The sequence below is a fragment of the Aquarana catesbeiana genome, linkage group LG12, assembly GCF_042186555.1.
Source record: "Aquarana catesbeiana isolate 2022-GZ linkage group LG12, ASM4218655v1, whole genome shotgun sequence".
NCBI classification, from domain to species: Eukaryota; Metazoa; Chordata; class Amphibia; order Anura; family Ranidae; genus Aquarana; species Aquarana catesbeiana.
In genome coordinates this window covers 36923101-36937141 of record NC_133335.1, presented here as the reverse complement: position 1 = coordinate 36937141, position 14041 = coordinate 36923101, and the positions used below count along the sequence as shown (strand labels likewise).

The 14041-nt window shown below is 42.0% G+C and overlaps 1 protein-coding gene across 1 annotated transcript in view; it reads right to left on the bottom strand.

Moving 5' to 3' along the window:
- The window catches only part of LOC141114100 (serine/threonine-protein phosphatase 4 regulatory subunit 1-like), a 75726-nt gene that overhangs the window by 14234 nt on the left and 47451 nt on the right, over positions 1-14041 (bottom strand). Inside the window, exons 14-19 of the mRNA XM_073607577.1 lie at positions 11635-11820; positions 11238-11399; positions 7879-7979; positions 5479-5599; positions 2887-3021; positions 596-737 (exon numbers count right to left, since the gene is read on the bottom strand). Coding sequence (XP_073463678.1) covers positions 596-737; positions 2887-3021; positions 5479-5599; positions 7879-7979; positions 11238-11399; positions 11635-11820 — 847 coding nt within the window. The remainder of the gene's footprint in view (positions 1-595; positions 738-2886; positions 3022-5478; positions 5600-7878; positions 7980-11237; positions 11400-11634; positions 11821-14041) is intronic.

Here is a 14041-nt window from a genome sequence, read left to right as displayed (position 1 = left end):
GTTTTTTTTGACATACACTTTAATCTTGAAGTCAAACACTTTCAAGAAAACCTGTCATGTCTGTTGTCACATCCAGGGTTCCCTCAGCGGCTGGAATCTGAACCTGTAAGCAGTGCCAGTTCCAAGCTAGAAGTGCCTCTACAACCCACATCCTTCTGTGACACGCTGGAAAGAGTAGAACTACTATGAGTAAAGCAAGCCAAAGATGATGCAATTTTCTTTCCTGCAACCATGGTTTGCAGGAAAGAAAATCACTCGATTCCCCCCCCAGCAACACAGTCAGTGCTGATGGAGGAATCCCTCCCGCAGTGCCAAAGCGGGGAGCATTCCCTGCTGGCAGAACACAATGATTACTACTGGTGCAGTAACCACATGCAAACAAATCTGACAGGCTGGTTGTACTGAAGTCGATCATTGGATTGACCTCAGTACAACCAGCCTGCCCATAGATGGATCAAACATTGTCTGGTCCCCACTGAACCGGCTGAGATTCGATCCATCGATGGCCAGATTTACTCAATTGCAAACTTACAACACCGGATGGGAGCCCCGGGGAAATGCTTCATGTCACTATTATTTGTTCCCTTATTTGTACCTTTTTCTAGAAGAGTCTGTTTAAGTGCCTTAGCCAGTAATACTCGCACATTGGGCACGGGGTCCGAGGCCAAGCTCAGAAGACTGGGGAGTAAGTGTGTAACAAACTGCTCGGCTGGCATACACTCCTCCTGCACCACCGCCTGCCAAACAAGAAGCAAAGTCATTAACATAAAAGGGAAAAAGTGTGTTATGTATACATGGTATTATTTATTATGATCACAGCAAAAACCATTTCTTCTTTCTTGCTGAACAGGGAAAATTCCTATGAATATTTTATATTTACAATGTGCAACCAGCTGGCAGGGAGCTCGAGGTAAGAGCAGTCTAATTTACAGCTACATTATGTATAGTCTGTGCTGTGATTAGACCTACACAGCAGGAGAAATCAGATTACACAACGCTGAATGACCTAGAGGGATAACACCATCTTTGCTCAGACCTTCACAACATCATGTCAGTAGGATGCAAAGCTTCTATTCCATTAGCTTCTGCTGCAAAAGGGCAGTTATGTTCTGCTTTCCTGGTTCCCACCTAGGAGGTGCATCACCTATTTACATCTACAATCTATACAGATCTTCACAGAAATCATCATTTTGCTAAAGTTATATATTGAACATATATATTAAAACAGGGGTCCCCAAACTTTTTAAACAAAGGGCTAGTTTACTATCCTTCAGACCTTAGGGGGGCAGACTATGGCCATTGGGAGTAGAAATTATCCTGGCATCAGTGGGGGGTAAACAATGCATCTTTGGTATTAGGGGGAAAAATAATGCCCCATCGTTGGTGATTGTGGAAGGAATAGTGCCCTGTCATTGGTGTTTGTGGAAGGAATAGTGCCCTGTCATTGGTGTTTGTGGAAGGAATAGTGCCCTGTCATTGGTGTTTGTGGAAGGAATAGTGCCCTGTCATTGGTGTTTGTGGAAGGAATAGTGCCCTGTCATTGGTGTTTGTGGAAAGAATAGTGCCCTGTCATTGGTGTCAGTTAGAGCTGCACGATTCTGGCTAAAATGAGAATCACAATTTTTTTGCTTAGAATAAAGATCACGATTCTCGCGGCGTAACATCATCTTTCATATAATGCAAAAAAAAAAAAATTGGGCTAACTTTACTGTTTTTTTTTTTTTTTTTAAATTCATTAGTGTATTTTTTTCCAAAAAAATTGCATTTGAAAGACCGCTGCGCAAATACAGTGTGGCATAAAATATTGCAACAACCACCATGTTATTCTCTAGGGTCTCTGCTAAAAAAAATATATATATATAAAATGTTTGGGGGTTCCAAGTCATTTTCTAGCAAAAAATGATTTTAACTTGAAACCAACAAGTGTCATGTCAGAAAAAGGTTTAGTCTTTAAGTGGTTAAACTTCCCTCATTTACAGACCAACGTTCATTCCTTTGATCTAAAGAACAAAATGTTACAATGTTTATAGTTTGCTCAGCAGCTGAGGAATATTGTTAAACTTGGGAGACTGCCTGTTTTTTTTTTTTTTTGGACAGCTGTTGGCTTGAGCAGAGAACTCTACATAGAATCAGCCTTTGTTAAGATCGGGAGGGAGGGAGGGGGAATCGCGATCTTGATTCTTAACGATTAATCGTGCAGCTCTAGAGTCAGTAAGATTATTAGTGCACCATTGTTGGGGTCTGTGGAAGGAATAGTACCACATTGTTGGTGTCAGTGGAAGGAGTATTGCCCCATTATTGGCGTCAGTGAGATTAAGAGTACCTTGTTGGTGTAAAGGGAGAAATAGTGCCCAATAGTTGGTGTCAGTGGGATCATTAGTGCCCCATCATTGGTGTCAGTGGGATCAATAGTGCCCCATCATTGGTGTCAGTGGGATTAATAGTGCCCCATCATTGGTGTCAGCGGGAATAATAGTGCCTCATTTTTGGTGTCAATTTGAGGAATAGTGCCCCATCGTTGGTGTCAATGGGAGAAATGGTGTTCCATTGTTGATGTCAGTTGCCAGAATATTACCCCATTGTTGGTGCCATTGGAAGGAATAGTGCCCCAAGGGCTGGATAAAGGCAAGTCAAGGGCTGCATCTGGCCCCCGGGCCACAGTTTTGAGACCCCTGATTTAAAATACAAAATGGAGCTTATGGAACTTCTTTATGGTATAATCTGGAGAGGACAGGTACTCTTTATAATAGAATGGATATGCACAGCTTTTGAAAGTGGAGTGTTAGGAGAGAAGGAAGACATTCTGTTGTGGTGGATGAGGAGATTACAGATTGATCATCAGAGGAGAAACAAGGAAATGCAAAAATACTTTGAGGTCAGAAATACCTGACAGATGAAAGCGAAGGCCTGCCTTCCCACCCATTTGTTGGAGTGTCGGAACTGCACAATCAACTCGTTGATGAAGTTAATTCCTAACTCTGTCTCCCCATTAGAATAGAACTTTCGTAATATTTCCACAACCTGAAAAAATAAAACAAAAAACACATAGTATCATAAAGATTTTTTCAAAGGGTCTCTGAAAACAACTAAAAAAAAAAAAGCCAGGGTGACTATCACTGCAAGATTATTATTTTACTGGCAAAAAGAACTCAATCTAAAATTCAGCTGCAGCATCCTCTTCCACTCAGTTACACGGACGGTACTTTTACAGAAATGTGTGTATGGAATCCTGCGCTAAAGGTGCTCGCTGTAAACTAACAGAAAAAGTATTTTTTTCAAAATAAAACAACTATGGATGCAGCACTTACAAATATTTATACAAACAAAATATACAGATACGAACAAAAAAAAGTGTTGCGCTGCCTCTGTAAGCAATAACATCTGTCGGACGAAACGCATAGGGCAGAGCCTAGCAGTGAGATCATCACGTCCGCCCAGAGGCTTGCCGGGCGCTTGTACAATGTTTTTGACTTGTTTTCTGTCTACATGCAGTTTTATTATAAAAAATGGTGCTTAATATACTTCACCATAAGCATTCTCCTTAGATCTCCATGATCACCATGACTAAGCTCCGGGGGGCGGAGCCAAATGTGTTGGGGGCATGGCCTGGCGAGAGCCCAGGCTGAGGTTGTCTCTTTCATACCACCATAGGACTCTGTGAATGTGCAGCACCAGGGTTCTTTCCTCTCTTTCTTCCAGCATTCTCCTTAGGCTGGCCATACGCGATTCGAATCTCAGGCCGGTTCAGCAGGAACCGGCCGAGAGTTGAACCATTAATGGGCATGCTGAATGTATCAAGTTGATCAATCAATCCACTTGGGTACACCCACCCTGTCGGATTTGCCTGCGATTATCGCAAGTGTCTCCTACAGCCACTAGCGATAATCACGGTCTTCTTCCAGCAGGAATGGCATCGCCTGTCCGCTGGGAGAAGACAATTGCTCAGCAGGAGGGATTCCCCTGTGAACACTGTCTGTGTTGATGTGGGAATTGTGCAAATTTAAAACCTGTGGCTGCAAGAAGGAAATTTGCTCCATGTATGGCCGGCCTTACTCTCCTCCTTTGGTATTAATGTTACTGCTCGATTTATGTGGGAGGAAAATCCAGTGGTAATCTGAATACTGTTTAGTGGAGTGGAGAGGAGCAAGGGTAAACTGGGCTACCATCTATCTCCTCTGGGATTTGTCCCTAAAAGCACTGTCAGAATTCCTTATATCTGAGGTCTGAGGATCTGGTAAGCTGCTGCTTGTCTCTCATGGTGGCTGAAGAAATTTGAATGCCATCTTCAAATGATAGAAAACATTGGCTGCATGTCTACCCTCCTTTTATACCCACTATTCTTCCCTTACCCTCATCACCTTTCCTTTTTGCATGTGGTATCGGGCACTTCACTAAAAACATGTGCTATAAAGAATTCAGCATGGCAACAACTGAATGTGAGTAGCATCAGACATAAGGCTGTACACCATGGGTGCTCAACCTCTGGCCCTCCAGCTGTTGTGGATCTACAAGTCCCATCATGCCTCTGCCTTTGGGAGTCATGCTTGTAATTGCCAGCCTTGCAATAACTCATGGGACTTGTTGTTCCGCAACAGCTGGAGGGCCACAGGCTGAGCACCCATGCTGTACACAAATACTGTTGTCCAAATCAGTGGTACACCCTACCTCCTTCTCATGCTAAGCCTGCCCCTGCAATTCAATATCTAGCTTTGAATGTTAGCTGTTGAGTATAGCTTGGGCCTAAAAATCCAAGGACATGGTGTAGGACCTCAGAACCTATTAATGAAGGAATTAAGCCTTATCCCTTATTAGCCTTTTACTGCACTCCTTAATTGATAAACCAGGATGATTCCCTCTGTAAGTACAGTGAAACCTCGGTTTAAGAGTAACTTGGTTTGAGAGTGTTTTGATTTGCGAGCAACTTTTTAAAAAAAATTCTGACTCGGTTTGCGAGTGTTGTCTCGCAAAATGAGCAGAATTCAACCTAATATGGCCTGCAGTACCGCATTCGGCCTGACGTGCGGGGGCGCCGAAGCCGAGCAGCAACGATCGCAGTCGATCGGCAATGCTTGGAAAGACACAGAAATACTCTGTTTCGGAGCCTGACTTTGCAGAGGTCAGCTGACGTGTCCTCGGGCCTTTTCGCCAATTCTCCGGCACCCCCCCACCTCTGGCTGCATGCGGTATTGCATCCCATTGAAGTCAATGCGGACACAAATTATTTTTGTTTCCATTGACTTCAATGGGAAAACTCGCTTTGATATGCGAGTACTTTGGATTAAGAGCATGCTCGTAATTTGAGGTTCAACTTGTATCTCTATTATTGACAGATGTTAATCATTGTACTTATTTGCTTTTGCCCAGCACCTCTCTTCATTCCCGTAATATACAGTATTTACAATGATCCAAAAATGAGTAAGTAAACAGTTTAACAAATAAATTATTATATAAACAGATATAGTCCTGAGCACCACTTACCAGTTTAAAAGAGATCCACCTGACCTCAGACACTTTGTCAGAGCACAGCGTCAGTGCTATAACTCGCAAATAGTCATAGATGTCTTTGGGACTGTATAGTTCTAGGATGAGGATCATCTGCCTGGAACAAAACCCACACAAAGATTTTCAATAGTGCTCAGAGACAGCACCTCCAACTGGAGAGGATTTATCATTACAGCATAGATGACCAGACCAGTATGCAGACAGACAGTGATGGCGAGTTTGTGTTTAAAAGATCCATCTGTAGACTGCCATATTGTATGCCAGTTATGGAACATTCTGTGCACTTTGGATTATTTCAAGCAAACCTGCAAGCATTTTAAGGATAAAAAAATTGACACTACAGGTGTCTAGTAGATTAGTTGGGGACTCTGGGAGCGATCTGGTGCACTAACAGCAACCAGTTTCTTTTGTCCACCCCTCTTACCTTCCCCACATCACTACTGGATTAGTTACATGACAATACCACTTCGAACACAATGTATGAATCAAAGAAAGCAGTACTAGTACTACCCCTTCTCTAGAATACCTTAACCACTTCAATACTGGGCACTTTCACACCCTTCCTGCCCAGGCCAATTTTCAACATTCAGTGCTGTTGCACTTTGAATGACAATTGCGTGGTCATACAACACTGTACCCAAATGAATTAATCATTTTTTTGAGACAGATAGAGCTTTCTTTTGGTGGTATTTAATCACCGCTGGGTTTTTTTTTTTCTAAAAGAAAATAGAGAGAGAATTTTGAAAAAAAAAATCAAAAGCGTTTTTCTGTTAAAAAAAAAATTAGCAAATAAGTAATTTTTCTTCTTGCCTGATGGGCACTGCACTGATAAGGAGGCACTGACCCGGCTGCACTGATGGGGCCCTGACTATCAATGTAAATGTGCCCCATCAGCCTTGCCGATTATCAGATCTCCTTTCCTCACACAGTGACAGCACATGAAGAAAGGAATGCTGATAACCGACAAGTTTGTTTACATATGATCAGTTGTGATTGGACACAGCTGATCATATGGTAATGGGCTGCTGTGGTCACAGAGCGCGCCTGATTGCGTGTTCTGGGAGGACGTCCCTGGATGCCCTCTCAGAACTAGAGAGCTGCGCGGTAGCTGTCTTTCGGCTATAGTGTGGTATTTGAAGTGGTTAACCACTTCACACAAAACGACTTACAAAATCAGCACTTTGACGCTAAATACTATTTTCGGGAACGCCGTGCATTTCTCTTTAGGATAAAAGTGGTCTCAACGGGGGATCTTTTTGACCCCAGAGCTCATATTTAAGAGGTCCTGTCATGCTTTTTTTTCTATTACAAGGGATTTTTACATTCCTTGTAATAGGAATAAAGTGACCCAAAACTTTTTTTTTTTAAGCTGTCAAAATAAAAAATGAAAAGTAAAATAAATAAGAAAAATTTTTCTTTTTTTTTTTAAAGCGCCCCATCCCGACGAGCTTGCGCGCAGAAGCGAGCGCATACATGAGCAGCGCCCGCATATGAAAACGGTGTTCAAACCACACATGTGAGGTATCGCTGCGTTTGTTAGAGCGAGAGCAATAATTCTAGCCATAGACCTCCTCTGTAACTCAAAACTGGTAAGCTGTAGTTATTTTTAAACATCGCCTATGGAGATGTTTAAGGGTAAAAGTTTGTCGCCATTCCACGAGTGGGCGCAATTTTGAAGAGTGACATGTTGGATATCAGTTTACTCGGTGTAACATTATCTTTCACAATATAAAAAAATTGGGCTAACTTTACTGTTGTCTTATTTTTTTAACTCAAAAAAGTGTATTTTTTCCAACTAAAAGTGTGCTTGTAAGACTGCTGCGCAAATACCGTGTGACAGAAAGTATTGCAACAACCGCCGTTTTATTCTCTAGGGTGTTAGAAAAAAAATGTATAATTTTTTGGGGTTCTAAGTAATTTTCTAGCAAAAATAACCTGTTTTTAACTTGTAAACAACAAATCTCAAAAAGAGGCTCGGTCCTTAAGTGGTTTAATATAGCACTACCTTTCTGCACTCTTTCACCCCACTGCTAAAAAAATAAAATAAAATCTTTGCTAAAACAATCTGATTGTCTGGGAACACCAACTGCAGAGACTTGTGGGTGTAGTGTGTTTTTTGTTCAGTTTTGAGTTTTTTGTTCAGTTTCCAGTGAATAATTCTGGGGTTCCCAACTTGTTAAATTTTGTAGATCAGACTCTCTTATGTCACAAACAGACATTAGAGTCGCAGCACAGCCCTTGGTTCTTATATCCGGGTATGGAATACAGGACACGGACAGGTATGCCCACAGGTTGTATATTTCAGGTGTTTCTTGGAGATGACTTTAATGACCCTATTTCTACAGAGCATTACCATATAATACAATTGTCACTCACTCTGCTAATTCGTAGCGGAACCTCCAGTTGCGGATGTTGTCAGTGGTCAGAAACTCCTGTAGTTGATAGAGGTAATCTCGCCTCATATCTGCGTGAAGGAGCTTTAGAGACACAGAGAATTCACAGTCATTCTTCAATCTGTCACACACTGCATAAAACTTACAGCATATATCAACAGTAAACTTTACCTTAAAGGAACAGTCCACCTTTCTAAAAAATGTAAAAACGTACTAGCAATGTATTAAAAAAAAAAAAGGCCATTCATCAATTTTTTATTCAAGCCCCCAGAGCATTGCAACCACAATCAGTGCTTCAAGGGTGCAATGCACAGGCCCTGCTTTGTTCACCCCCAGCCCCAGGTCTGTAAGGAGGTAAAGACCTTCTGTTATGGGGCTGATGAAGTAAACAATGGTCTTGAAGTGCAATGACATCACCACTAGGGCTGAGCCGAACACCCCCCGGTTCAATTCGCACCAGAACCTGCAAACGGACCGAAAGTTCGCACGAACGTTAGAACCCCATTAACGTCTATGGGACTCGAACGTTCGAAATCAAAAGTGCTCATTTTAAAAACTAATTTGCATGGTATTGTCCTACAAAGGGTTTGGGGACCCGGGTCCTACCCCAGGGAACATGTATCAATGCAAAAAAAACTTTTAAAAACGGGAGCAGTGATTTTAATGATGCTTAAAGTAAAAAAAAAAAAAGTGAAATATTCCTTTAAATATCGTACCTGGGGGGTGTCTATAGTATGCCTGTAAAGTGACGCATGTTTCCCATGTTTAGAACAGTCCCTGCACCAAATGTCATTTTTAAAGGAAAAAATCTCATTTAAAACTGCTTGCGGGTTTAATGTAATGTCGGGTCCTGGCAATATGGATGAAAATCAGTGAGACAAACGGCATGGGTACCCCCCAGTCCATTACCAGGCCCTTTGGGTCTTGTATGGATATTAAGGGGAACCCCACACCCAAATTAAAATAAGGAAAGGTGTGGGGCCACCAGGCCCTATATACTCTGAACAGCAGTATACAGGCGGTGCAAACAAGACAGGGACTGTAGGTTTGTTGTTAAGTAGAATCTCTTTGTAATTTTGAACGGGTACATTTTTAACGTGTTTAGCTCCAGCCAAAAAATCTTTTTTAAGCTTTTTGGAAAACATAGGGAAGGGTTATCACCCCTGTGACATTTGTTTTGCTGTCTTTCCTCCTCTTCAGAAGATTTCACCTCACTTTTTGTCCCAATGGATTGGAAAACATCAGTGGAAAGGAGAAATGTTTTTCCCATATTAACTCTTACAGGAGAGAATTTCCCTTTATAGGGGTAGATTTCATCTCACTTCCTGTTGTCTCCTTCCGTTTGCAAGTAGGAGTCGTTTGTAAGTTAGATGTTTGAAAGTAGGGTCCTGCCCTATATACTCAGCAGAAATTTGGGCCTTAGGTGTTGCTGTGGCCACAACACTGTAAGCCCTCACAGGGCCCTGCTGTGAAATATTAGATCAAGAATTGTTTCTTCAGGTAGCTGTATTTACTGTAACAAGACAAGCCTGCCTGTCAGTAAGAAGATAACAGAAACGGATCTAGCTGAACACTGTGAGCAGGACGCACCCCACTAGCTTATAGGTTTAGCTGAACACTGTGAGGTGGACGCACCCCACTAACTTGTAGGTTTAGCAGAACACTGTGAGCAGGACGCACCCCATTAACTTGTAGGTTTAGCTGAACACTGTGAGCAGGACGCACTGCACTAACTGTAAATAGTCTAGCTGCCTGACCGTGGTACTAATAGGATCAAAAGAACACCAGCAATTTTCTTCAGGTAGCTGTATATACTGTAACAAGACAAGCCTGCCTGTCAGTAAGAAGATAACAGAAACGGATCTAGCTGAACACTGTGAGCAGGACGCACCCCCTAACTTATAGGTTTAGCAGAACACTGTGAGCAGGACGCTCTGCACTAAATGTAAATAGTCTAGCTGCCTGACTGTGGTACTAATAGGATCAAAAGAACACCAGTAATTTTCTTCAGGTAGCTTTATATACTGTAACAAGACAAGCCTGCCTGTCAGTAAGAAGAGAACAGGAACGGATCTAGCTGAACACTGTGAGCAGGACGCACTGCACTAAATGTAAATAGTCTAGAAGATAACAGGAACGGATCTAGCTAAACTGAATACAGTGTATATATATATATATATATATATATATGCAACACCTGGGATGCATATATATAGACAATACACTGTAAGTGCAGCTAACTGACTGACTGTCCTGCCTAATCTATCTAACTCAAATCAAATGACACTGTCTCTCTCTCTCTCTATTTCTCAGCACACCGGAACACACTGCACAGGGCCGCCGTGCAGGCGGCCTTATATAGTGTGGGGCGTGTACTAAATCCCCTGAGCCATAATTGGCCAAAGCCTCCTTGGCTTTGGCCAATTACGGCTCTCTGTTAAGGCGGCGCTGTGATTGGCCAAGCATGCGGGTCATAGTGCATGCTTGGCCAATCATCAGCAAGCAATGCACTGCGATGCCGCAGTGAATTATGGGCCGTGACGCGCCACACGAATTTGGCGCGAACGGCCCATATCGTTCGCAATTCGACGAACGATCGAACAGCCGATGTTCGAGTCGAACATGGGTTCGACTCGAACACGAAGCTCATCCCTAATCACCACCCTACTGCCATCACAATCTTATGGGTACCTCTGTGACAGTAAACAAAATGATTAAAATAGATTGTTTCTGTTGGAGGCAAAGTAGGGTGCAAGCATACTTCCCAGTTGACTCTTTATAGTTACACTTTTAGACCTCTTGCACACGATACTCCTGTTTGAGCATCTACTTTTTCTGACTTTTTTTTATTTTATACATTTTTGCACATATGCGTTCATGCAAATTTGTGCGCATGCGCAGAAGCTTGTTCTCATGTCGTCAATGGACAATCTGTGCACGAGGCGTAAATTACTGACCAAAAATGCAAATTTTTCTATTTTTTTTTTTTACTGAAGAATACACAGCGCTTGTTTACGCACCTGTGTGCATAGGCATATTACAATTAATGGGCTGTATTTTAGCCAAGTAAAAAAATAAGCTGTACTGAGCTTTTTCAAGCTGCAGTGTGCAAGAGGCCTTTATAGACACCCATAAAATAAAGGAATTTTCCCAGTACAGAAATACTGTAATATTATCCCTCTGGTGAATTCTACATCATTACAGCATTGAAACAGAGGATTTCATATGAAGAACTACATATTGGGCACAGTTACATTTGATTTTTTTCATCCCAGTTTACATCAATCAGCAGGACACCCTGCCACAATCTACTGGTGAGAGATTCTCACTGGTACACATTACCTTAAGAAAGTCATACAAATGCTTTAGGACACCAATGCGCACTTCATCCAAGTCTTTGAGGAAGCCGTTGAAAATGGGGACCAGATCAGCGGCGGTAAGCTTATCTCCGAGAATGACTGCCAGTTCATGGATGGAAAATGCAAGCGTTCGTCGCACCTTCCACTGAAAAGACAGACAAGACATGCTTATCCCATATCAGTTAATATGACAACTACAGTTCTTGTACAAAGTTCAAGTGACCCCCCCCCAAGGCTACCAGTAGAGTGCAGCAAACACATTACTAAACCATTATCATTGTGAATGGTCAGTGACATTTTTGAACTCTCACCTATTTTTTTTCCTCATCCTGAAAAAAATAGAAATCATCATAACTACGTTATACAGAAGTCTGCCATACCTGGACATCAGCTGCCAGTGTCTCGTAGGTGTCTTTAAGAAAATGCCAGTTTTGTCTCCCCAGCGTCAGGGCCACCCCTGGCAGGCTGTAAGCGCAGTGCTTAGTGATTTCTGTATCCACTGTCTGGGCCCGAACAGGGTCAGTCATGGAGAGGTACTGGTCGAGCAGTGGCTGTGGTACAACATCCTGTAGCATGAGAAGCAAATGTTAGCGATGTTTTATTCTTAAAAGCCAGAAAAATGATGAAAGGCTACAAGATAACAATTTTAACGTCTACAGTACAAGATAAATATCACCTTTACCTCCACAATATTCAGATATCACTTCTGCCATCACTGCACTACTGTCATTCAAGCCTATGAATATTAGGAGAGATCTCCCCACAGGAGACCCTGAGAGAGAGAGAGAGAGCCAGCGGGTGATTTTGCCACCCAGCATCCATCGAAAACTGAACTACCAGTTTTGGTTAGAGCGACCCTTTTAGTTTTCACAGGCATAAATGACACCAACAATAGTATGAGCCTATAGCGTCAATGCGCGTTAATAGGTGCGGTTGATAAGCGCTTTATTAAAAACTCTCCCCCAAGCGCCCTATGTGCGGTTTTGGCTTCTTAAAACCGCTCCACAAACGTCTACAATAGCTGGTTGTTAAGGAGAGGGCCGCAAAGCCAGCTGCTGCATCCTTAACAACTGATGAGTCATCAGCTGTCAGCGGGGTTCCCTTCTGACAGCTGAATGTATAAAAAAAAAAAAAAAAGCATTGCCAGCAATTAAATCTAAGGAAAAATGGAGTGTGGTTTCCCAATCTTTACCAGGCCTTTTGGGTCTAGTATGGATTGGGGGGAAGGACCCCCATGTAGTTTTTGAACTGTTTTCTTTTATTTATTGCCGGCAATTCTTTTTTTTCACTGTGTGCTGTCCATTGTATCATTTGCATAGGCGTGTGAGGGGCATTACGCCTGCTTTCAATGCCAGTGTGAACTTATCCTTACACATCCAGAAGAGGCAGATAAGTGTGTCCTCCACTCGAAGCTGTGGTTTCCTTTTTGTGACCCACGTCACTACTGTTTGTATTAACATAGGGGGCAGATGGAGGATCTACAACCTGCGGGGGATACGGGCATCTGCCACTTAGTGGTGCCGCATATGGAAATGTCAAAAGTTAAAGATTCCAACAAAAGCTCTAGCTTGAAGTAGGCGAAGATTGTCAGCACAGGCTAAGTAAGTATAGTACCTATTCTTTTAAAGGTAACTGGTTTGGGTATTTTTTTTTCCATGTCACTTTAAACTAACTTATTCTTTCATATGAAGATACCTCATTTTCTATGCTCCTCCATACTCAGAAGCACTGGGTTTACGGGGGCTGTGGTAAATAAATGGAGGAGTGGTGAAGGGTGGCGAGTGAGTGTCAGCAGGTCAGAGGTTGCACTTACAAAAGACCCTGTCCTTTTTAGGGTACATTCTCTTTAAACAGCCCTTGGTTTTCTACTAGGCAGAAAGCAATGTTGCCAATCACTAAATATACTCCCTCCTTCTTTCCCAGTGAACCACTATAATCTGACACAGGTGGCTTAATGCGGCGGATAGGAATATTTCTCACATAAATGGGAATGAATAATAGAAAGGAAGGTGGGACTTTGTATGAGGCAAGTGGCAGCTAAACAAGACAAAATATATATAGTGACTAAATGACTTTATTCACATAAAAGAGGGTACAGAATTGCACTCAGTATGCAGTACATTAAAACCACTTAAGCCCGGACCATTTGGCTGGCCAAAGACCAGAGCACTTTTTGCGATTCTGCACTGCGTCGCTTTAACCGACAATTGCGCAGTCGTGCGCCGTGGCTCCCAAACAAAATTGACGTCCTTTTTTTCTCACAAATAGAGCTTTCTTTTGGTGGTATTTGATCACCTCTTTTTATTTTTTGCGCTATAAACAAATATAGAGCGGCAATTTTGAAAAAAAAAAAAAAACGCATTATTTTTTACTTTTTGCTATAATAAATATCCCAAAAAATATATAAAAAAACTATTTTTTTCCTCAGTTTAGGCTGATACGTATTCTTCTACATATTTTTGTTAAAAAAAAAAAAAACGCAATAAGCGTTTATTGGTTTGCGCAAAAGTTATAGCGTCTACAAAATAAAGGATAGTTTTATGGCATTTTTATTAATAATTTTTTTTTTTTATTAGTAATGGCGGCGATCTGCGATTTTTATCGTGACTGCGACATTATGGCGGACAGATCGGACACTTCTGACACATTTTTGGGACCATTGTCATTTTTACAGCGATCAGTGCTATAAAATTGCACTGATTACTGTAAAAATGACACTGGAAGTGAAGGGGTTAACCACTATCTGGCTAGGAAGGGGTTAAGTGTGTCCTAGGGAGTGATTATAAC